This window comes from Galeopterus variegatus, unplaced genomic scaffold, assembly GCF_000696425.1.
Source record: "Galeopterus variegatus unplaced genomic scaffold, G_variegatus-3.0.2 Scaffold25, whole genome shotgun sequence".
Lineage (NCBI taxonomy): Eukaryota > Metazoa > Chordata > Mammalia > Dermoptera > Cynocephalidae > Galeopterus > Galeopterus variegatus.
In genome coordinates, this window is record NW_007726136.1 from 803,215 (window position 1) to 828,441 (window position 25,227).

At 40.7% G+C, this 25,227-nt stretch overlaps 1 protein-coding gene across 1 annotated transcript in view; it reads left to right on the forward strand.

Moving 5' to 3' along the window:
- The window catches only part of ZZEF1 (zinc finger, ZZ-type with EF-hand domain 1), a 112,747-nt gene that overhangs the window by 47,096 nt on the left and 40,424 nt on the right, over nucleotides 1–25,227 (forward strand). Inside the window, exons 18-32 of the mRNA XM_008568744.1 lie at nucleotides 950–1,064; nucleotides 5,315–5,474; nucleotides 6,451–6,572; nucleotides 6,673–6,795; nucleotides 7,649–7,815; nucleotides 7,897–7,978; nucleotides 8,791–8,992; nucleotides 10,008–10,156; nucleotides 12,252–12,492; nucleotides 15,406–15,485; nucleotides 17,825–17,918; nucleotides 19,102–19,570; nucleotides 20,278–20,442; nucleotides 23,435–23,554; nucleotides 24,501–24,662. Of these exons, the coding sequence (XP_008566966.1) occupies nucleotides 950–1,064; nucleotides 5,315–5,474; nucleotides 6,451–6,572; nucleotides 6,673–6,795; nucleotides 7,649–7,815; nucleotides 7,897–7,978; nucleotides 8,791–8,992; nucleotides 10,008–10,156; nucleotides 12,252–12,492; nucleotides 15,406–15,485; nucleotides 17,825–17,918; nucleotides 19,102–19,570; nucleotides 20,278–20,442; nucleotides 23,435–23,554; nucleotides 24,501–24,662 (2,451 nt within the window). The remainder of the gene's footprint in view (nucleotides 1–949; nucleotides 1,065–5,314; nucleotides 5,475–6,450; nucleotides 6,573–6,672; nucleotides 6,796–7,648; nucleotides 7,816–7,896; nucleotides 7,979–8,790; nucleotides 8,993–10,007; nucleotides 10,157–12,251; nucleotides 12,493–15,405; nucleotides 15,486–17,824; nucleotides 17,919–19,101; nucleotides 19,571–20,277; nucleotides 20,443–23,434; nucleotides 23,555–24,500; nucleotides 24,663–25,227) is intronic.

A 25,227-nucleotide genomic window follows, 5' to 3' on the forward strand; every position in this document is an offset into this window, starting at 1 on the left:
CCTTTCAATTGTCAAGTATCTCAGATCTTTGCAAACTTGTTTTCTTTAGCTGTTCGTTCCTTTCATGTGCTTTTGGAGTAATACTTCCCTCTGCTCAGCTAGAAAGCGAAGTTTCTGAAGTGACTTATTACAAGACACAGGAGGGACTAAAATGATGGTAGAGTAATAATCTTGTCAAGCGTTTAATCCAAGTCATTGTAAGACAATTTAGAGTTGAACCTACTGATGATCTCTTTGAATACTTCAGTTTCTAAGTGATTTTTAAAGACTGAAACCTAATGGATACTGTACTTAAGTCAACAAGCCTAACTACATTAAAACCAACTGCAGAAGCACAGAATGGTACTTTGCAGGAGGTATGCTGGGAGAGGAGGACTTGAAGATTTTTACATGTTTTGACTACCAAAGAACTAAAGGGCCTAGAGGCTGCATTGCTAGAGGTGTAGGCTCTTGAAGGAGGAAAGGAACTAACAGCCTGAGCAACTGACTGCAAGTCAGACCATACCTGGTATGGATGCCAGACTTAGAGAGCTATCTGTATAATAAGTGTTAAGAGTCAGTTAGCAAGGATGATGAAAGAGCCTGGGGGTGTATATGAAGAACATGTGAAGACACAGGGAGTGTTTACCCTGGCTCATCAAGTTAGCAGTCATGAGATTAGGTGTATTTTGTGTTGGTAATTAAGGCGATTTATTCATCAGATTTATTTTTCAGGATCTCTTCTAAGGACTAGAGGGTTAGTGAGTCTGTGCTTATGGAAGGGCATGTGGGCAGACAGTGTCACAGTCCCAGCTGGGACCGTGGCTTGTCTTCCTGACCCAAACTCCTCTCATCTAGAGAACTGACACTGAAATCTTTCTGGGTTCTTTTTTGGAAGCTTTTAAGTTAGTAAGCATTATACTACACAATTCCAGAAACCGGGTGTCATGACTAGTTTGTGTCCTTTCAGTGATAAGGATCCAGGCGGCCTTCTACTTTTACCTGAGAAAAGCGACCTGGCCAACATGAACATGAGTGAAGTCCTGGTGGTCATGAACACTCTTCTCTCTGTGGCTGCTCGAGAGGTATCTTATGGCTGCCTGCCTATTTCCTTTGCCTCACACTTTTAGGAGCAAATGATATGGCAGTCACTGTGGCTTCCCCTTTAGCCCTCACTTAACATTGTGAATGTACTTTGTTACTTGACCATTACAGATGAGCACACAGGTTTCCCAGCCAGCTCCTGCAAATGAGTGAGGGGACACTCACATGTCCCTTGGTAGTCAAGCAATAAAAACACTGGCGTGCTTGTTAAGGCTTCCTGTGAAAGAAGAGAAATGGATTTGTACCAAGTGCCCTTGTACTGTCAGTTGATGAGCCCAGCACATTTATACTTTCATGGTATGAATTTTGTGGAAAACTGCCTTGACTTTTTTTTAAAAATTAAGATTACTTCGCAAATTCACAGTGAAAGAAAAAAACCCAGGCCTGAGCGCAAAAGAAACACACCAGGAGGCAGGGACTCAACTGAAGTGTACTAGGCAGGCAAAACGAACAAGCGGGCTGCCCTCTCGGAAGTGGGCGCAGCAGCCGGGAGAGTCGGGTGGGCCTTTATATCCAGTCAGGCTGAGCTGGACGGCTCCTATTGGCTAAGAAGGAAGGGAAAGGGGGCAAGGGGGGGTTTAAGCTGAGCTGGGATTTTTCTATAGGTGGAGAAATTCGCGTGCACAGGAAGGGGATGTGGTGGTGAAGAAGAAGGGGGAGGGTTTTTTTTGTGATTCTCAGAAAACGTTGTTCTAGGGACCTGAAACTCTCCGCAGCCATTTTGGGTGTTCCTTCAGTCCTCCTGCCGCCATCTTAGACATCAGCTAAAACATAATTGCCTAACAGACAGACTAATCAAATCTGTAAATATATTCTCTTTTTCCTGTGCTAATGATATTTTAAATTTTTCACTTTATTTATTTTTTAACATGAAGGATTTTGTTTCTCAAAATGTAGTCCATGCTCCAACTGGATCAGCGTCACTGGGATATTTGATAAAAAATGTGGATTTCTAGGTCCTACCCCAAGCTATTGATTTAGAATCTGTAAGGATAGGGCTTAAGAATCTGCATTTTTACCAAGTACCCCAAGAGATTCTGAAGTGCTAGAATGCCTGTTCTGGGTGACAAAGAACTACCTCTTCGGACTAGATATGGGAACCAGAGAGTTAGAGGAGATTTTGTGGTGGGACAGTCCAAACCACACCCTTGAAGTATTTAATGACATCATGGACTTCAAGATAACTTATCTTGTACCTTGTGGCTGAACTTAGTGTCTTTAAATGTTATACATTTTTTGTTATGCATTTTTTCAAGTTGCTGTTAGAGCCATGATTTCATTCATTCCCAGCTGCCTGGAGTGATAGGCCATTCAGCAATTATTCTCCCAATTCACTTACAGAGACCTTAGAGAGCTTACAGTCTGACTAGGTTATCATTTAATAAGGTCACACTGAGACTGACCACTATTTAGAACCTTGTATTACTTTAAATCTGGGTTTGGGATTTCATTATGATGCCTATATTCTTTAAGGTAACATTGACTTATAAGCCTTAACTTTATTTTTGATCAATGCTTTGTTTTCTGCTGTCACATTAATTTTCTCTTATTTACTTTCTGCTTTCTGTCTTATTTCCAGACTCTTCTGCCCATCTCTGAGTCTTCCTTAAAATCTCACTTTGAGATTTTACTGCTCATCAATATTTGCTTTCTGCCCCATTTAGCCACAGCTCATTCTAATCTCTGTCCTTATTTCTGTCACTTCTCACACCTTCCCTTTCTCCTGTAGTTCATCTAAATTCTACCTGTCTGAGAATCCTTATCTGAGCTCTTGCCCTCCCCAGTCTTATTTTTACAGTCACATCATTAGTGCCATTGGGCAGACAACTTCAGGGTTCTCACCTGGTTTTTATAGGTGTTAATCTGCTTTCTCTGTGAGGAGCTGGTAGGTGCTAGAGCCAGGACTGGAACCTAGGCTATTCAACTCTGAGTCTTGTCCTCTTTCCACTAGGTCAGACTTACTGTAAGATGTATGTGGAGAAATGAGATAGCGTTTGTCCACAAGAATTTCCCATAACTGTTTACCATTTGGAGACCAAATGTTTGTTCTTTCTTCCATTTCATTTACCTGTAATACAAAAGAAGTTATAAATGACATTGAATTTCCTAGGCCAGAGATCACTGAAGCCGTTAGCTTATTTCCCTGAATTATCTTTCAGTAAAAAGCACTTATGGTTATACTAAAAAGGTAGAGTTAGATTAGGAAAAAAAATTTTTTTTTTTTTTGTCTTTTTTCGTGTCCGGCAACGGATCGCAACCCTCAGTGTCGCGCCCGTACCGGACTGGGACCGGCAACGGGATCGCAACCCTCGGTGTTGCTCCCACACCTCGCTCAGCCAGTGAGCGGGAACCGGTCTGTATGTGGGATCCAAACCCTCGGCGGGAGCGCCGCCGCACTCCCAAGCGGCGCACTATCCAGTGCGCCACCGGGCCGGCCCCATTAGGAAAAAATTTTAAGGGTGATCAGAAATGTACCTAGTCTGAAATTTTTCTCATGAGTTTATTAATTCAATAAATATCCACTGAATGCCTGTTGTATGCAAGGTCCTGGGCTAGGTCCGGGCTATAGTGACAAAGGAGCACAGTGTTGAGGAGCAGACAAACATGTAATCAAACAGTTCTAACAATGCAGCAGGGGCTCTCAGAGAAGTGAGCACAGGGTCCTGTGGGATGTAGAAGAGCATACCTCGTCCTGTCTGGTAGCATTGGGAGTGGGGCTGGGGAAAGGCTTTTAGAAGGTGGTGCTGGAGTTCAGCGTGAAGCCATGAATAGGGTTTAACCAAGGAAAGAAGAGGAAGGAGACACATTCCAGGTGGAGAGAGCAGCCTGTGCAAAAGTCCAATGATGAGATGGGAGCAGCAGGTATTTGAAGAGGAGAATGATAGTGGATTGACTTTGAACATGCCATGTTCATGGTCTGGTAGGACTTGAGGTGATGAGATCGGGTTGTTCACTCAAGAGATGATTCAGTGCTGGAGATTTTGCAATCAGTAACAAGCAGGTGACAGTTGAAGTTATGACTATAGATGGCATTGCATCATCCATGGGCATCCTGAGGAACATCCACGGAGAAGGGGGGCAGCCAGGAGAATAGTAAGGAATGGCACGAGGAAATTCAGGGGAGACAGAAGTTGAGCGAGGAGAGGTTTTCAAGAGGGACAGTGGTCAGCAAGGCCTCTAAGGTTAAGTGGAGAGGCTTTGCTTTCTGGGTGGTAGCTGATGCCTTTGGGGAGTGGTGTCAGCAGAAGCAGCAGGATGGGAGGAGGGGAAGAGCAAAACCAGAGCAGGAGTAGGCAAGTTTTTAAAGTGAGATACACAAACAAAAGAGTAAGTGTGGACAGACAGCTTAAAGAAACAACTGTGTGCTTTAAGGACTGGGACATTACCAGTGTAATGTCCAGTCCCTCCCACCCTTCCATGGCTCACCTACTGCCTTCCTCACTAGACATCACCACCATTCTGGTTTGAGCTTGTCATTTCCTTGTTTTTCTTTCTACTTAGCCCTGCACAGCATGTTTGTTTTGCCTAGTTTTGACCTTTAATGGAATCATATTGTATACAATCTTCTGTGACTTGTGTTTTTCACTCAACAGTGTTTTTGAGATTCACTCATGTTGATGTATGCGCTGCCATTTGTTTTTACTGGTGTACAATATTCCCTTTATGAACATGTCACAATTTATTTATCCAATTTACCTTACTTTATAGGGTAGTTGGTTTGGTCCCAGTTTGGGGCAATTAATTCCACAACAGTGCTGATGTGCACAGATCTCATGGTTCTTATGTGCAAGAGTTTATCTCTAGAGGTCAGGTAACCTTTCAAAGAAATTCCTGAGAACAAAGATGATGGTTAGAGAACCATAGAAGGATGAAGAATTGTATTTTTAAGGTGGGAGAGATTTGAAACAAGGCTCAGGAGAAGGTGCCAGAGAGAGAAGAGATCTGAGGATGTGAAAGCAGAGGTAACAGTGGAGTAAGGCTGCGGTGGCAGAAGGAGATGTCATGTGTAGTAAACACCACTTGTAAAGGTTCTGAAAAGCAGGTGGGCAGGAGAAGATTTCTCATAATACCATTTTTTTTTTGGTCACTTCTGGGTTGAATGCTCTTTCATGACTATGCTGCATATCCATAGTAATTTCTTGTCAGTAATAGCTGCTCCCTTAGAGAATGCCCTTGGCTGTGAGCTGTGAATGGCCTTGTGAACACTTTCTCTTTTTCTTTTTCCATATAGTGTGAGCTGTTGATGCTCAATGGGGCTCAAGTGGAGGTTGGCTCTGTGCTCTTCTCCCTGTTCTGGTCTGTCCAAGGCAGCCTGCTCTCTTGGTGCTACTTGCAGCTGAAGAGCACAGATTCTGGAGCCAGAGATCTTGCTGTGGACCTTATTGAGAAATGTGAGTTTCAGTACACAATCAATGGAAACAGATAGGTGTTTGGGTTTTGATGCTGTGTGTTTATTCTCTTTATTAACTCATGCATTGAGTGTGCATATGGTTTTCTTTATGTTATTACAGTCCAGATCTTTGGGTTGTTTTTTGTCTTCTTAAAATAGAATTCTTTAGCATGTCTTTTTGCTCTAAGTTTCCTTTCTGAGTGTGGCAGTATGCTTAACTATTTTTATTAGCTTATTTCACAGACTAAATATTGCCTCAGCAATCACACTACACTCTCTTAGATGATATCTCACTCTTCAGGAATATCATCCCTGTTTTAACCAAATCATCCAAAAAAGAAAGTCTTTTTTTTTTTTTTGTGGCTGGCCAGTGTAGGGCTCTGAACCCTTGCCCTTGGTGTTATAACACAGTGCTCTAACCAACTGAGCCAACCAGCCAGCCTCAAAAAACGTCTTGAACTTTTAAAATCTGAGGTGTATGAGCACTGCTGTGACCTTTGCTGATTACTGAGAATACTCAGATTTATGTTCAGTAAACCCACAGAAAATGATATGAGACCCAGCAGATCCTGAGAAATTGTATGTGGAAAATTCAGTTCTGTCAAACTTGGTCTCAGCAGCTGTGACAAAAATGCTTACAGTATGGGTCTTGCCACCTAGAGTGTGGCCCGTTGGATTGACACAACGAATGCACGGGCCTTTTGTAAACAGAAGGAGAAGGAGAGGCTGATGGCTGGGTCAGTCAGCCATGTAACTTCCCTTATAAAAGTGGCATTTCCATTTCATCAAAGCATAGGAAAAGCAAAAAAAAAAAATCACTTGCTTTAAAAGTAACTTTTTATCTAATGCTCTTGTGTTCTTTCTGTTGTGGAATCCTCTCCACAGCTTCTGTGGCCCTCTCCACCTTTGCCCTTGGTGATAACTAAGCAAATGATGTTTCTACCATATGAAATATTATTTTCTTTATGTTTTGGTAGATGTGGGACAATTTCTGGCAAGCATGAGAGTGATTTTGGAATCCCTTTTGTCGCAGTATAGTGGAAAAAGCATAGTAGAAAAATTATGTAATTCGGTGTTTTCAATGGCAGCTCGTCAGCTGGTAAGAAAAAGTGGCGGCTATGAGTGGAGGGGGGTTAGTGATCTGCACCCCCAGGCAGACTCTGAGGTGGATGCTAAGTGCTTCATTCATCTTCCTTTAGGTCATCTTCTTGCTGGACTTCTGCACTTTAGACATTTCTCACTGCACACTCTTGAGAGAGTTCAGTACCCTAACAGAACTGTTGCAGCAGCTCTGCAGTGACCCCGAAGGAGGACCGAATAAGGTACTCAAGTAGGCACTTGAACCTGCTTTGTGTCCTCTCCTAGGAGTGATGCGACTATGTGTAATGAAACATACCACTGACTTCAGACCTACACAAATAAATTGCCTCTAGAAGACCACCTTGATTTTATCAGTGGTGTTGCCAGCAAGGATAAATGCCAGTCAAAGTTGATTTGATATGGTCAGAATTAGACAGGAAATACAGAGGAAGTTGTGTATAGATTAAACTCATCATTTTACAGCATGTAACATTATGTAAAACCATGTAATGAATAAACAGATTGGAGTCTAGAAGAAAAGATGTATGTTGAAAGGCAAATAAGAAGGTTTGGCATTTTTAAAATTTTCTCTCAATTTTACAGTACACAAAGTTTTGTCACTATCTTGTTTGAGTTTCAGATCAACCGTGTGGCAGTAGGAAGGGCATATATATATTTAATAGGCAAAAAAGCAAAGAATCAAAAAAAAAAAAACAAGAAAGAAAAGGGGGGAAGAGAGAATGGGCTCAAGGTCTCATGTAGGAATGTGAGTTCTTTAAACTCTTAACTCAGTGCTTTTTCTACTGAAAATTCATGCTAGTAATTAGTGAAAAATAGTTCTGTCATGTTAAAAGTTAGAAGCTGATCACAGAGTTCTTATAGTGTAATAAAGGCACACGTCTACTCTGCTGAATGATAGATGTGTGTTGATCCGTCTGTGTAGGTGGCATGTCAGGTGTGTCTTTTGGCCTGTGTGACGGGTTGAGTAGGGCTATGAAAGCCCATCTGCTGGCCATTGACAGAGAAACAGCCTCCTGTGTGTGGCTGGGGCACAGTGATGAAAACCTTTTTTTCCTGACTCATTTGTTTGCGTAGCTGGATGTGGAGACCTGGCAACAAGAGCAGCCTGTGGTGTTACATACATGGACTAAGGAATCTGCCCACAACTATGAAAATAATTGCCATGAAGTGTCTGTCTTTGTTAGTCCAGGGGCAACCTATTTTGAGGTGGAATTTGATGAGAGGTGTGAGACTGAGAAAAGGTAAGCCTCACATCTTCTTTTCCCATGCAGTGGTGGGTCAGAAATGAGAGAAGGAAGGTAATAGAGACTGTGCCTTCACAGGTATGATTATCTGGAATTTACCGATGCTAGAGGTGGGAAGACACGCTATGACATGAAAGTTGGCACTGATAAATGGCCCAAGGTGAGTGGCATTCCCAGAAAGAGTTGAAATACCTACTGCTATACCATTCTTTTGTCAGCACTCAAGGGGCAATCGAGGTATAATCTTTGAAGGGAAGCGTTTATATTACCCTTTTGTAAAAGGAAGGGTTATGTTAGAGGTTGACAAACTATAACGTGTCGCCTTTTCTGTAAACACATTTTTTGGTGCATAGCCACACCCCCTTGTTTGTGTGTCATTTATAGTTGCTTTGGCACTACCGTGGCAGAATTGAGTAGTCTAAACAGAGACTGTGACTGCAAAATTTGAAGTATTTACTATGTGGTTCTTCATAGGAAAAGTTTGCCAACCCCTGATTTATATCATGTTGTACAGAGTAAATGAGGAGCTGTCTTCCTTAGCAAGAATGGGCTGGTTAGGTCCAGGAGGAGGGCCCAGACCATAGCGGTGAAATCTAGGAGTCCACCTCACAGTTAGATATGCTTGAGCTCCTGGTATGGAGGTTACATTCTCCTTCAGACTGTCAGTTGTCTTGCTTGGGAACAAAGGAATGAGCAGGTGTGATCACTGGCTAAGTAGGTCACGGGCAGGTGGTCATTTAAGGTTTAGAAAGCTGAGCAGCAGCTTTCTGCCAATTCTGCTTCTTTGTGAGGTGCAATTGTGAATTTTCTGTTTCAGTCACCCCTTTGTGCATTTTACCTTTAGTAGTTTTGGACTTGTGGAGCTAGAGCCCACTTTTAAATATAGGTGTTTTGAGTCACAAAGAACATGCTTATTACTGAAATGCTGCCTCCTCACATCTGTTTGGCCACATGACTTTTGTTTACCTCTAGAAAGTGACCTTTAAGGCTGGTCCTCGGCTACAATTCCTCTTCCACTCTGACAGCAGTAACAGTGAGTGGGGCTACAAGTTCACCGTCACTGCCTATGGCCTGCCTGATGCTGCCGTGTCTTGGGGGTTGGATTTACAACTCCTTATCTCCAGACTGATGGGACGCCTTGCTTCCCAGTGCATGGCACTCAAGTCTGTACATCGTAAGTCCGCATCCCCGTTCCTTCCCTTCTCATTACAAGTGTGTTGATGCACGAGGTGTCTGTCTTTTGTAGGTCATCTCCACGTAACGTCAGAGCAAGGTACTGATAATGTTCCCTCCTAGTTTCCTTTAAACCAAACCAGAATAAAATGTCCACCTGACACTATTGTCATGAAGTTTCTTGACCGAGACTTTGGAACACATCATGAAAGGTGCTGTGGATCCCCCCGTCTTTGGAGGACGTGTGGGGTAGGGAGCTGTTTATTAGAAGCATTGTCATCATTTTTTTGTAAGTAGATTTAGGTATACTCCGACCAGAAGGTAGAAATATGGAATAAATTAATTGTGTATCCTTTAAATATGTGAATATTTATGTAAATATATGTAGATAATATGAATGTAGATTTTGTCCTAAAGTGACTCAGTTATTAAATTCTTCCAAGAAATAAGAATTATAGAGCAAAACTTTGTAGTGTATTTTATTTCTATATCATTTCTTGAGTTTTTTCAATTGTAAAAGTGAAATATCATAGAAAAATTATATAATGGAGAAAAACCAAAGAAAAGTAGAATCATCCTACCCAGCGATAATTTTTAGTTAGCATTTTTATTTATTTCCATCTAATCTTTTTTCTATGCCTATTTATAAACACATTTATAGTTTTTATTATTTTTTATAATATTAAGTTTGCAAATTGTGAATTTTTCCCATAATTAAATATTCCTTAGTGACCTTCTGTTATATCCTAGAGGTAGTTCACATTCTGTTTTCAGCTTACTGAACAGATTAGTCATTTCAAAGGTACCTTGTAACTGAGGTTGTCCCACAGAATAGTATTTCAGGGCTTATGGGTTTAGGTTAATCTGTGATGTGTGTTCATGAAGTATCACAATTACATTCTGGTAAATGTGGGTGAATTTCCTCTAAGTTTTAATAATGTCCTAGGTTTTTTTTAACCTTTTCTTTGTCAATAATAAAGGAAAAAATAGAACTCTCATAAGCCTTCTCTTTGCAGAGTTAGGAAGTAACATGGCCGTACCTCAGGCAAAGATGGCATTAGTTCTAAACTCCCCCTTGTGGAAACCTGTCTTCAGACATCAGATTTGTCCAGAGTTGGAATTAGAAGCAAGCTGGCCCACTCACCCACAGCAGGATAGTAAGGAGGTATTTACTCATCTGTTATCTTTTTATTTGGAGTGGAAGCTGTTTGCTTATATTTATTACTTTAAGTTGTAAACAGTTGTGTTTATTTTATTATTTATTTATTTATTTATATTTATTTTTATTTTTAAAGATGACCGGTAAGGGATCTTAACCCTTGACTTGGTGTTGTCAGCACCACACTCAGCCAGTGAGCAACCGGCCATCCCTATATAGGATCCGAACCCGTGGCCTTGGTGTTATCAGCACTGCACTCTCCCGAGTGAGCCACGGGCCGGCCCAACAGTTGTGTTTATATCTTATCACCCCATTAAATGGTTAGCTCCTTGAGGGCAGAAACTGCCCCTTGTTCATTTGTTATCCCCACCGCATACCACAGGGACCGGTATGAAATGGGTGTTCAAAATATTGAATGAATGACTCTTCAGTGAAATATAGTAGGTGCCCAGTGAATCTCTCTTGGTGGAGTTCACAATCAAGTTGATTCTACTTCTTGTGCCTGCTGAGTCAAACCTGAGAGTAAATCATTTGTGCTGTACTGTTGTTCTCTGTAGAAATGTAGCACATTATGTAGATGTATAATATTTTAAAAACTAAACAAGTTTGCGCTCTATCTCTATTTTTATCTCTCCTTCTCTCCATTTCTCTTCTACTTCTCTGCCTCCCTGTTTCCCTCCACCTGCCCCCCCCCAATTATTCAGTAGTTAATTGCTGAATCCAGTGGCTCTTCCTCAGCTTCTCTGTTCAATTAGGCTCCTTCAGACTCTTTCTCCTTTTGGTTCCGTGATAGTTCACTGTCTTCTCTTGCATCTAACTGCTCCATCTGTTTCCTTTATTGACCTTTCTTGTTCCTCCTTCTCTAAGTGTAGGCTTTATTCAGGCTTCCTTCCGTTTCCTGCATCCCACCAAGACTTCATCCTTTCTACTGTATTCTGTTATCACACCTGTGGGAATAATTCCTAAATATCAGGTTCCAGGTTCTTCTCCCAGGCTCCAGTTACATATCTCTGTCTTCCTGTTAGGTATTTCTTTTTTTTTTTTTTTTTCTTTTTAAAAGTTGACTGGTAAGGGGATCTTAACCCTTGACTTGGTGTTGTTAGCACCACACTCACCCAGTGAGCTAACCGGCCATCCCTATATGGGATCTGAACCCACGGCCTTGGTGTTATCAGCACCGCACTCTCCCGAGTGAGCCATGGGCCGGCCCTTCCTGTTAGATATTCTGTCTCAAAGTTCTGACTCCCCTTAACTCAGAAGTGTAAAACCAAAATGTCCCTGCGCTGCTCATTCTGTTATTGTCATTGTTGTTTCCCCAGGCCTCAAGCCACTGCTCCCTAGTCTCCCCTCTCTCCCAACCCTGTTCTCTCCCTTCCTGTCCAGTCAGCTGCAAGCCCTGTGGATTCTTTCTTTTGACATTCATCTCTGTCCTCTCCTCTGTCTCCATCTTTATGCAGGCTCTCATCTTGCAACTGCCTTGTTACATTGGTACCTACCAAGTTCGTTTTTTTAATCACTGCATTATCTTGTCATTCTACTGCTAAGCACCATTAATGGCTCCCCATTGCCCACAGGGTGAAGTCTAATCCTGTGTGACAGTCAAGGCTCTCTACAGTCTCCTTTCACCTTAACTATCTGACTCTAGTTCCCACCACTCCCCAGCTGAGACTTCAGGCCAGGTCAGTCTCCCCACTGACTCTTTACTTCTACTAATGGTTATGTTCCTCAGCGCTAAACCTGCCCATCCTTCAGGGTCCTGCCCCAAGTCCGTGTCCTCCAGAAGGCTTTTCTTAATTACTTTAACCTGCCAGGAACTCTCTCCTTTGAATTCTCAGCACTGGGTGTCCCTTCTAGGCATTTAGCACTTGATAGTCTTTTGCTTTATGATAGTACTAGATTTAATGCTTTTAGTGTTTTATTTATGTTTACCTTTTTTAACCCATATATCTGTCTGGTCTCCCTAAAATAGATTTAAACTTCTTGAGAGTATGCATTGTGTTTTATACTTCTGCATTGGCCTAGTAGGTGCTCAGTAAATTTTATTTTTTGAATGAATGTGTTAAACGTGATGGGTTTTTTTTTTCTTTTTTAATGTTCCCAGGTTAAGAACATCCCTGATGATCCCTGCCGCCGTTTTCTTCTTGATTTTGCCCAGTCAGAGCCTGCTCAGAACTTCTGTGGGCCATACTCAGAACTTTTCAAAGGATTCATACAGGCATGTAGAAAACAGGCCCTAAAGACAGATATAGTTGCTGGTTCCACTATTGATCAAGCTGTGAACGCCACCTTTGCTGCTCTGGTGTATCGCACTCCAGATTTATATGAGAAGCTGCAAAAATATGGTAACTTATATTACAGGGAATATTTTTGATCTGAAGGCTAATTGCTAAGTTTTAGGAAAGTCTATCTTAAGTGAAAATTTTAAAATATTTAAAAATATAAACACATTTCTATAGCTGTGAACTTCATCTGGTTAGTCCTACTTTGCCAATCAAAAGATTCATGGTCAGTTTATAATTAGCAGATTGTAATGTGTGGCAAGTAGCTTTGAGTTTCAGAATTAACAGATAATTTATCTTTATCCAGAATTCTCATGAAAAATGCCAAGAAATATAATAGGAAGAAGCCCTACCTTGGGTCATAGTCCCAGCTCAAAAACTCAGAAGTTGTGCAGCTTTAGGTTAATCAATCTTTGTGCACCTCAGTTTTCTTATCTGTAAAATCAGTTTCGCATCGATTGTCTCTAACATTTTAAGAAATTCTGATTAAAACTGCAGATGGTTAAGTTATTGAATGTACAGATAACCAAGGAGGAAAATGTAGGTATTAACTGTTATCTTTAGACCTGTAGCTTTTTTGTAGCATTATCTCTGCTAGGCTTCTTTTGTTTTTTGTTTTTTTTTTGTCTTTTGTCTTTTTTTCCGTGTCCGGCAACGGATCGCAACCCTCAGTGTTGCCCCCGTACCGGACCGGGGACCGGCAACGGGATCGCAAGCCTCGGTGTTGCTCCCGCGCCTTGCTCAGCCAGTGAGCGGGAGCCGGTCTGTATGTGGGATCCGAACCCTCGGACGGGAGCGCCGCTGCGCTTCCCAAGCGGTGCACTATCCAGTGCGCCACCGGGCCGGCCCCTAGGCTTCTTTTGTTGATAGCCTACTTCTCGTTATTTCTTTTCCTCATGTCCCTAGGGATACCATCTCTGTACTTATCGTATACATAACCTGCAACCTTACAGGACCCAGGCTGGAGGGAGAGTCTATCTCTTCACTCATTCTCATTCAGGCAAAAAGCATTTCAAACAGTATCTAACGATGAGGCCTTGATTTTCCCAAGTACTTTGTCAGGATCTGTGTTCTTTCCACAGTGCAGATGAAAGCAAGAAGAGATTCTTCCTTGCATTAGAGTAGGTAATTTGACTAGTGCTCATGTTATTATTATTATTAATATTATTGCCACTATGACCTGTATTGCTCAGTCCTTTGGATCTCACATTACAGAGTTTATTTTCTAATTGCTAAGACATCTCCATTACTCCCTCAAGTCTTAATATCTCCTTTAAAAAGCTGCTCAAATAAAACTACATTAAAACATGAGTGATTTATGGAAATAAATGTCATACAGACAAGTATATCTCTGCTGAGGAATTGGGTGAGTTGGGGGCACAGTAACCTGTATGGTTTTGGGAAAAAAACAAGTCAGTATATATTTTTGTAATCAAATCATAGTAAGAAAGCTGGACAATCTTCGTTACTTGAGGGAATTTTCATTAGAGGGATAAAAGACTTGTGGGCTAAAAGCTGAGAAACATAAGCCTTCCTGCTGGGGAAAAGCTCAAACCATGTTTAGATACCACATACCTGTTTATAGTAGAGAGACACAGAGTCAAATGTGGCAACTAGAAGTATCTTGCTGTATGCAGGTTGTTTCTAGAATGCTTGCCATCATTGATGTGAAGGAGGCACAGCTTGTCTCAGTTCTTTCTGTCACTGCCTTTACAATATAGATATATCTAAGGGCTATTCATGAGTTCTTTAAGAATGACTTACATTGAAAATGGTCTCTGTACAAACATCCAAACGCCAGATCCTGTGCAATCTCTCACCTGCCCGTAAGTCTTCGACTTCTCACCATCTCTTTGATCACAGCCTAGTATAGACCACCGTCATCTCTCACCTAAACCTTTGCAACTGATCTCCCCACAGCCCTCTTACCCACCCTTGATCCAACCTCCACCTGTCAGCTAGAGTGATCTTTTAAACTCAGAATAAATCATGTTTAAAATCTAAAAAAAAAATAATAATAAAGTGGTTACTTTTATGTTATGTGAAAAAAAAAAAAAGAAAATGGTCTCTGTCTAGCTAATTTACTCATCTTTGTCTAAAAATTGGTTACCCTTTTGGGTTAAAAATGTAGGGGAGGAGTTTTTCAACTAGAATGTAAGCTGCATGAGGTCAGGTTTTTCTCAGCATTGTAGTCTTGGTGCCTGGTTTAGAGCCCAGCACATTCTAGGGTTTCAGAAAATATTTACTGCATTATATATTGATGCAACAGAGAGTTTCACACTGTTCTAGTATATTATATTTTGGTTTTTGGATGAAGAGAAGGGGCAGGTCATAGGTCTTTCTTTTAAAAAATTATTTTTTGTTATTTTTCTAATTATAAAAATAATACCCATTCATGTAGAAACTTACAAAGGCTTAAAATAATTGTCAACTACAATCTCACCACTTAGCACCTCTGTTAACATTTTTCTATATATGTACCTGGCTTTTTATCTAGATATATTCATATGTGTGTATGTGTATCTAAATCCACCCATATTTTTAATATATGTGTACTCTTTTTAAATGAGATCATTTTGTTTATACTGTTTCATCATCTGCTTTTTTAATTTAATATTCCGTGAACTTTTTTCTATGTCAGTAATTATTTTTTACTCACTTTTAATATTTTTTATTTTACTTTTAGTATTTTTTATATTTTACCTTTAATATTTTACTTACTTTTTAAAGTATTTCTATTTTAGAAATTATTAATTTGAAAAAAGTTAGTTTGAAGTAACAGAGAACCCATACAGGTATTTGTGTCTTAGTTAATTACTTTTTTCCCCAAGCGTCTCTTACCACACCCCCAATGTGTAAGTGTTAGGAGGACTTTTTCTATACTTTAGCAGATTTAGAAGTTACTTTGTGCCTAATGTTGCAGTAGTGAATTGTGTTAACCGAATGTAATCTCTTTGTCTCTCCTTCTTTCCCCAGTACACAGTGGGGGCAAGATAGCCCTGAGTGAAGAGTTTGCACAGGTGTATGCCTTGGCAGATGGGATTCGAATATGGATGGTAAGATTTTTCTTTGCATACGATTTTGACATATTTTAGGTTTTCCCACCATGATATCATGGAATTAAGGTAAGTAGCTCTCTTCTCAAAAATATAATTTTAGGAATTTTTTTTTAAACTAAGGTTCAATGACAAGAATAGATATAAAATAATTTAGAGTTCTTGAAATCATAATTTGGTGAATGTTGAAAATATTCAGAGTAAACAGAGCTTAATTGAGCCCTCCTTATATCCTTCAGTAACCCCAAGGGCCACTGGTGTAACTCCTTAGCCTGGAGGGAAAATCATTGCTTTAAATACTGGGCAACCATTGACAGATAGTTTTAGGTAGGAGAGAAGCCTCACAGGTCTGCATTTTAGAAAAATGATTCTGTAGCTTTGTTTGTAACAGCAATAACCTGGAAGAACCAAATGTCCATCGGTTGGGGAATAGACAAGAAATTATGTATTATATTATTATATAGTGCTATATAGCAATGAAATATAATAATGTAATACTGTATTACAATGAAAGTGAATGAAATAGAGCTACATGTATTAGTATGGATGATGTTCACAAACTTGATGATGAGCAAAAAAAAGAAAGTTGCAGAAGGATGCATAAGTATGATATTACTTATATAAAGTTTAAACAAACCAAATTTATATGTTACATACTTAAATATGTAGTAAAATTATACAAAGGCATGTAGATGATAAACACCAAATTCAGGAGAACTATTTTTATTTCTTAGGCATGGAGATGGGTACCTATTTATTAGTATTTTTATTCTTTATGTATTTACATGCATCTTAAATATTGTATAGTAATTGCGAAAAAAATCTTTAAATACCTGAATAAGGGATGGATAATGAAATTGGAAGCAGAAGACTAATTGCTGTGGTCAGATGAGGATGGCTTCTGCTGTTTAGGCAATAAAATAATCATCAGGACTTTGTGATTGATGTGAGTGGTGAACAGGAAGGAGAAATTTAGGCAATTCCTAGGTTCCTGATTTGGGTGACTTGGTGGGTAGTAGAAGCACAGACTAGGATCGGAAAAGTGGTTTCAGATCTGGAAGCAGGGAGGCTATTTGAGTTGGGAAATGTTGAGTTTGAAAACATCTAGGTTATCTGAGACATCTAGCTGGAGAATTTAGTAAGTGAAAGAATCTAAATGGCTTCTGTGTCATGGAAATGTCAAGGCAGAGATGAGGTTAACTTCAAATCACTTGTAATAATTTTTTAAAAAAATTTAAGTTTATCTAGGAACAGACAGCCTTGGAGAGAATCCATTAGAGCATAGTTGGTGCCCAATATACACTGGATAGATAGAGACTAAAATGGACAGGATCTCTTAAAAGAAACTAAAGCCATTATCATCTGAATGGTAGAGGAGAATCTGAAGAGTGTGTTGACAGAGAAAACAGGGCAGTAGTAGAAGTTTAAAGAAAAATAGTGTCTGATAAAGTCAGCTGTCCCAGACAGTTTAAGTAAAAATGGTTTGGCAATTGACAAGGCACTTTGTAGATTATGCTTCTGGTTTAGCATAGGACAGACTACTTACAGTTGACAAGAGGCCAACCTTTCCTCTAAGACCTTCGCCTCATATATCACATGTGGCCTTCTGCTTGGGCTGTCAGCACTGTGGCCCATGCCATGGCTATTGCCTGGGCTGATACTAAGAGCACCATTCTCTGCCTGGAAGTCTCAGCATCACTTAGACCTGTTGCCTCATTCAGGGTAGAATAGAGATCAAATTTTGGTCCAACTTCTGCAGCAAACTGGATTGTGACCCTAGAAAGACCATTTTTCTAGACCTCAGCTGCTTTATCTTTACTGGGAGGGCTTAGATAAAGGCCCCTTTGGGGCCGGCCCGGTGGCGCACTCAGTAGAGTGCGGCGCTTGGGAGTGCGGCGGCGCTCCCGCCGTGGGTTCGGATCCCATATAGAGACTGGTCTGCTCACTGGTTGAGCGCGGTGCGGGCGCGACACTGAGGGTTGCGATCCCGTTACTGGTCACGAAAAAGACAAAAAAGAAAAATAAATAAATAAATAAAGGCCCCTTTGGCACCAGTGTTTTAGAATTTTTAAAATAATAATGTCATGGGTACAAACCCTTCCCAAATAACATGTAGTTGAAAAGAAGGTAATTTTGCAGGTACACCTTTAGACAGATTCAAAGCTTGGATGACTTCAAGGACAAACAAAAACAGCTCACTCCTGTGTTCTCAACAGCTGGAAAGTAGCTATAAAGTACTACATGATGTCCATGCTGTGCACTTTTGAAGTAGTTGGCTGTGGCTGCCTTTGCCACCCTGTCTGGACAGTATAATTATGTGGCTCAAATCCTCCCCCCAGTTAGAGATGAAGCAGAAGTCCCTGATGAGCCTGGGGGATGAAGTAGAAGAAAAGCATGGTTCAGAAGCAACCGAGGCGAGCCCTGAGAGCCTGGGTGAGTATGCTGATGCCAGCTGTCATAACTGGGTCTTCTGTTTTCATTCTAGAACCCAGAAAACTCGTGAGCTGCCTTCTGGATGATTTTAGTAAGGCAATGTTGACCTAGGGAAAGTAATACAGATGCTAAATGTAGTTTCCAAAGATGGGTCACAAATAGAGACAATGCAAGAGGAGTGATTGTTTACTGACACGCTCCAAATGGGGCATCACGTGCCTTTTGAGCTACTTCTTGTTATGTTTTTAAGGTGTGCTCACACTGCCTATTCAGTGAAGTTAAAGAATTAATATTAATTTTTAAAATGATATTTTTTTTTTAACTCTTCTTTTGTTTTTTTTGTTTTTTTAAAAAAAGATGACCGGATGGGCCGGCCCGGTGGCGCACTGGATAGTGCGCCGCTTGGGAAGCGCGGCGGCGCTCCCGTCCGAGGGTTCGGATCCCACGTGCAGACCGGCTCCCGCTCACTGGCTGAGCGAGGCGTGGGAGCAACGCCGAGGCTTGCGATCCCGTTGCCGGTCCCGGTCCGGTGCGGGGGCAACACTGAGGGTTGTGATCCGTTGCCGGACACGGAAAAAAGACAAAAGACAAAAAAAAAAAAAAAGATGACCGGTAAGGGGATCTCAACCCTTGGCTTGGTGTTGTCAACACCACACTCAACTAGTGAGCCAACCGGCCATCCCTTTGTAGGATCCGAACCCGTGGCCTTGGTGTTATCAACACCGCACTCTCCTGAATGAGCCACAGGCCGGCCCTAAACTCTTCTTTTGGAAGAGAAATGTACTGAAGTTTTTACAGATGAAGTAGTGTGTTGCAGAGATCTGCACGGGAATGATCCAGACAGTGGGGAGTTGGTGGGGGTGACACAAGATTAGCCACGAGTTGATAATTATCGAAGCTGGGTGATAGGCACATGGAGAGGTCTCCCCTCTCTCTGTGTTTGAAAATATCCATAATAAAACTTTTTTAAGTGAGTCGATAGTCCTGGCAAGATCTTGATTTGTATAATGAGATAACATTTGATTCTATTCTGTCAGTAGATATGTATATCATTGTATTAATGAAGGTGTTTCTTGCCCTAAATTGTGAAGTTTAAATAGATAGGGTTTTTCTCCGAAAGTAAGCAATAAATTTAATTTTGACTTTTTTTCTTTTCATTATTGTTCTTGTTTTTTGCATTTAGCAAAAGAGTGTATTCAGAAGAGTCTTCTGTTACTTAAATTTTTGCCCATGGGTATAAATGCAAAAGAAAGTTGTGACAAGTCTGTGACTTCTGATGAAACTGATCACCTCCAGCCACTTGACAGGCGCCAGAGGACAAGCTCTGTGGTGGAAGAGCATTTCCAAGCCTCGGTGTCTCCCACTGAAACAACAGCCCCTACTGCAGGAAACCGGAGTCCTGGCTTGGGCGGGCAGTCGAGGCTGCCACCCAGCAGTAGCCCTCCCACTGCAGATTTGTCCTCTGCCACAGCTGAAGAGCTCTCATCACCTTCCACACCTACCCGGCGGCCTCCCTTCACCCGAGGGCGACTCCGGCTGCTGTCCTTCCGATCCATGGAGGAGGCCAGACCGGTGCCCACAGTCAAAGAAAAATACCCTGTGCTGAAGGATGTCATGGACTTCATTAAAGATCAGTCACTCTCACATGAGAGGTGAGCCAGTCGTTACCTTTCCAGCACTTTCTCTTTTCAAGCCATAGGTATCCATTCTAGTCAAAGGCTTGAAGTTCATGTTAAAAACGAACAAATAATATTTAGGATAGATTAAGACTTGTATCAGAATATTTAAGAAAAAAAATGGGATTTTCTTTTTCCTTTAAAGAAGTATCTTTTTACCGAAGACTTGTACATTATACTGTACGTAAAGTATATCTCAATAATGTACTGTTAGGATAAAAAAGGAAGCATTTCTTTTGGTAGTTGCCACTTATAAATTTGTCTTATTTTAACCCTGGCAGAAATTTAGGATTTGATATTTCCTGACTAAATTATTTGCCCTTGGGCCTATTTCTCTGGAAGTATTGCACATTTTAATTTAGTGAGGAGTTTTGTGTCTTAAGAATAAAAGTTTTGTCTCTATGGGAAAATGAAGATACCAAAGTTTCTTTTTAATTGATTAATTTTAAAGAATGGATTGGTGGACTTCTGGACATTTGGTGTGAACTGATTGGTAATGCTGCTGAGTGATGCCTAAAAGAAGTAAACCAGTATTCATATTCTTCCTGACTGGTATTTCTAATACCTCACAATAGTATTTTCTCTTTATTAATATGGCATCAGAACTTGGGTGGAGGTTATGTGTTCTTTCTGCCCCAGCTCAAGTGTTTTCTGGGTGTTCCTGACTTGCGTTCTGTCTCCAGTGTTGTAAAGGTTCTTTCTTTGAGGAAAGCCCAAGCCCAGAGCATCCTGGAAGTCCTGAGGATAATTCAGTATTGTACAGAATCCCTTGGCCAGCCTCATTGCTTCCATCCACCATATATACTCTTCCTGTTGGAACTTCTAACTTGCCAGAAAGATTTTACCACGTAAGTACAAATGGCAAGTCTGCAAGGAAAACAAACAGAAGTGATTTTAAGGCAATCCTAGTTGTCTTCTCTAGTTAGTAACTCCATCATTTCCATGTAGGACACAAATTTACATTTTTAGTTAATTCATTCTCTCATCCCAAGGAAAAATGAGTTAGTCTTTTAGTAAGTAAATACCAGGAACGTGTTTATTACTTCTGATGAGTTTATCAGCTTTATTTTACTAAACATTGAGAATTGTATTCCTCAAATACCCATACTTGTCATTTGACTCATGGAAGCTCATTTACAGTAATGATATTCATCTAAGTACCTCACAAGGTCATTCTGATATTCATTCAATAAATATTTTTTTAGTTCTATGCTAGGCTTTGTTCTAGGTGTTATATTCACAGCAATGGACAACACAGACAAGGTTCCCGTTCCGACAGAGCTTGTATTTTATTGAGGAGAGAGAGACACCATTAAAAAAGTTGAGAAAACATCAGATATCAATATTGCTGTATGGTGATTTAATACAGAGTGACCTAGTGGGGTGGTCAGGGAAGGCAGGCTGTGGAGATGGCATGTAAACCCAGAGACAAATGACCAGCTAGAATTGGAGAAGAGCAGTTAAAGCAGAAAGGATAGTGCAAAGCCTCTCTAGGGTGGGAATTAGCCCAAGCAACAGAAGAGAGATAGTGTGGCCGAGTGAGACTGGGGAATGGGAAGAGACAGGGTCAGAGAGTTAGGCAGGACCCTTATCACCGTAAAGTATTTGGATTTTATACTGAGTTGTAGATGGGAAACCACTGGAAATCTTTAAGCCCAGGAGAAACACACTTTGATTTATATTTATAAAAGATACCTCTGGCTACTGTGTGAAAAACAGTGGAAATAAGAAACACCGTTAGGAGACTGCTGTAGTCCAGGCAAGAGATGGTTTGGACCAGGGAGTAATACTAGAGATGGAGAAAAAGGATGAGATTAAGGATATATTTTGGAGGTAGAATTGCCAGGACTTATTGATAGACTAGATGGAGAGGGTGAATGAAAGAAAGGAATCATGGGAAAAGAAACTCCTAGAATTTTGGCTTGAGCATCTGGGTGGATGGTGATGCATTTTGCTCAGGGGAAGAGTATGTTTTGACCATGTTAAGTTTGAAGCACTTTGATATATATGTACAGATATCAAGAAAACAGAAATCAGAGTCTAATCTTCTGGAAAGGAGTCAGGACTAGGGGTAGAACTTAGTATGCCGATGGTGTTTAAGGCCATGATGCCAGATGAGCCCTCCTAGGAAGAGTGCAGAGAAGGGGCCCAGGACTGAGCCTTTGGGGCATTTCTTTATTTAGAAGTCAAGCAGAGGAAGATGTCAGCTGAGGAGATGAAGAAGGAGTGGCCATTGAGGTAGATCGAAAACCAAGGGGTGGTGGTGTCAAGAAGCCAAGAGAGGAGCTTCTCTCAAAAGATAAGAATGGTCAGTGTGTCAACTGCTGATGGAAAGTTTGAGCAAGATAAAACACACTGAATTGGTAGCAGTCATACTGGAGCCATTGGGCCAAAAGCCCAGTTAGAATGGGTTGAGAAGAGAATGGGGGTGATAAAATAGAGAAACTCAGACAATTAGTTTAAGAAGTTTGGCCTTAAAAGGGAGCAAAGAAATGGGTCAGTAATTGGAGGGGGATGTGGGGTCAACTGAGGGTTTTTAAGTGATATTAGAGTACTTTGTATGCTGGTGGGAATGAGTCAGCAGTAAGGAAAAGCTTGATGCAGGAAGAGGGGACAATTTGCAGTAGCAGCTGCAGAAATACAGAGAATGGCCTTCAGTAGAATCAAGGGGGCTTCTATCTGTGGTAGTGGGAGGAGACAGGACAGACAGGTATTGTTGGGAGAGATGCAAGTTGGTTGGTAGATTTGGTGGTGCAAAGATAAGAGAATTCCTGTGTGATCATTTCTGGTTTTTTTGTTTTTTGTTTTTTTAATAGAGTATAAGGGTAGTTTATGAAAAATGAAGGTTGAGAGGGGAGGTGATGGCAGTTTGATGAGAAGCTAGAAGATTTTAGATAGTAATGACAATTGAGAAAGCCAGTCAACTAGATTGCCCGACAGTCTTGAGTGCTTATTTGAGAATTTTGCTTGTGAATTTGAAGTGTTACTAGTCACCTTGGTTCCGAGGCATTTCCTCCAGCAACATTCAGCTGCTTTGATATAGGTATAAGACTTCTCAGGCAAGTACATGCAGGAAGAAAGAGGAAAGAGAGCTGGTGTTTGCTAAGGTGTGATCCAGTGATGGGCCCTGTATGGAGAAGGGCACAAAGAGAAATCATGGTGAGAGCAGGAGATGGTGAACGTGATGCAGCGTCATGGGTTGGGCTCATTGGGATTGAAGAAAAGCCAGTTGTGGATCCTAAAACAGGTGAGCAGGACAAGCAGTTGTTTCAGAAGTGGTGCTGTTCTGTGATGACAAGGTCAAGGAAATGACCATTAAATTGGGATGGCTAAGGGGATGGGAGAGGAGATCATTGGAGGTGAAGATGGCAGAGAATTGAGAGAAAGAAATGAAGGCATTGTTTCCATGGATGTTGAAATCATTAAGGTGACAAGGATCAAGGCAGAAAAGGCAATGAGCTGGATGCTGAAGCCATCAATGAAGGGAGCCAGAGGGGTGGGCATGATTGTGTGGAGAGGATGACAGGAGCTAATTTGGGAAAAGTACTTAACACAGTCTCTGGCATTAAAGTAGTGATGGGAGGAGTGGTTTCTATATTAACAAAGAAAAATAAATAGTTGTCATCTATACTTCTGTGGGGTAACCCTCTTGACCCAGTCGAATGAACTCCCTTGCTGTTTTGTCCATTACTTTCCAAAGTGGTTATATTTGTATTTTCTCAAGTTCCTGCACCACTTTGTTTAGCTTATGTCTTGTCTCTTTTTCATGTAGGGAATAATGGTTATTAAGTAAAAGATGTTCTGGCAGTTAAGTAAGTTGGCATTTTCCTCTATTCCTAGTTATTTCGGACACTTGGAAGGCTGTGGAGCTGATCTACACAAAGAAATTCGAGACACTTACTATCGATTTGTTCTGTTCTTGGTCAAAGCAGTTAAAGGATTTAGTAGTGTAAATGACAGGTACTTGATAACTTTATAATTTCTAGAAAAAATGTACTTTTTTCTGATTTTAAAAGAAATACATGTTCAATGTGGAAAATACAGGAAAGCATGAAGAATAAAATAAAAATAATCTCTAATCTTACCATCTAGAACTAATCACTGATGTTAACTTATTGGTATATTTTCTTGTAGTCTTTTTTTCTGTCTGGTGTGTACATTTTTTAAAAAAGGGATGGGTTTTTGTTATGTAAGAACTTGTAACCTGTTCTTTTCTTCTTCTTTTTTTTTTTAAGCTACTGGCCTGTAGAATTCTTTTTTTTTTTAAGCTACTGGCCTGTACATGAATCAAACCCTCAAACTTGGTGTTATCAGCACTATGCTCTCACCAACTTAGCTAACCAGCCAGCCTATTTTCAGATGTATCATGTGCAGTCTTAAAATTTGAGTATAAAGCCATTTCCAAATCTCTTCCTTAGTAAGTGGTTTAGACATTAACTTTAAACCAAACGGTGCTTCTGTAAATCTAAATTGTATAACCATGGCTAATTTGGGGCTGGCCCTGGTCTTGCTATTTTGGGGGAGTAGATTTTTACTACTCAGTCATTTACAATAAAATGCCCCTATGGTAGTCCTGGCATGGTGGAAGCCTTACTTTACACCTTTTCAGAGTTTTTTGGGGTTTTTTTGGCAGCTGGCCAGTATGAGGATCTACCTTGATTTTTATAACACTGAGCTCTAACCAGCTGAGCTAACTGGCCAGCCCATCTTTTCAGAGTTCTTTTGCTTAAGCTTTGAAGAATGTTTATATGGAGTGTGAGAAATTTGAAAGGAACTCAAGCCAGCAATGTGGATTTCCCTTCCGCTTTCCAGTTACAAACAAACCAGGTCATTGACTTGCGTTGTTTCTGTTGTCTCTGTTGGTAATGGACAGCTTTGATAACTGTTGCCTTCGTGGTCTCTTTAGGTCCTTACTGCCTGCCTTATCCTGTGTTCAGACAGCCCTGCTTCATCTTTTGGATATGGGCTGGGAACCCAGTGATCTTGCCTTCTTTGTTGATATTCAGTTACCAGATCTTCTCATGAAAATGTCACAGGAAAATATAAGTGTCCATGACAGTGTGATCAGGTAAGAACACAGGCCTGCATTTTGCAGTTCCTAAAGCACATTATGAAATACAGGGATCATAGCGTGGTGGTCACAGCACGGACTCTGGAGTTAGACTGTCTGTGTCATATCTTGGCTTTGTCATATGCTAGCTGGTGCCTTGGGCAAGTTATTTAACCCCTCTGTGCTTCAGTTCCTTCATCTTTAGAGCTGGAGGTAATAAGGGTACCTGCCTCAGAGGCTTGTTGAGGAATAGATGAACAGTATTTTTAAATGTTGAGAACTGTGTCTGTGTACAGTAGTGCTGTGTTAGTTGGTGGTGGTCATATGTGAGCTCTGAGGATGAGGATCCTCTGCGTTTTTGGAGATCCTAGTATACCTTGTTGAATTGGAAAATCCTTTTGTATATCTTTTGTTACATGTATGTGTGATATAGCCACTATAACCTCTTGCACATTATAAGGACTTAAGTTATGAGGAATAAAATAGTATGTGAAGTTTTTTTTTCTTTCCAATTTTGACCAGTATTTCTCCCCCCTACTCAAGCCCACTTCCCATTAGCTGTGTGCAGAAAAGAAAGGAAAAG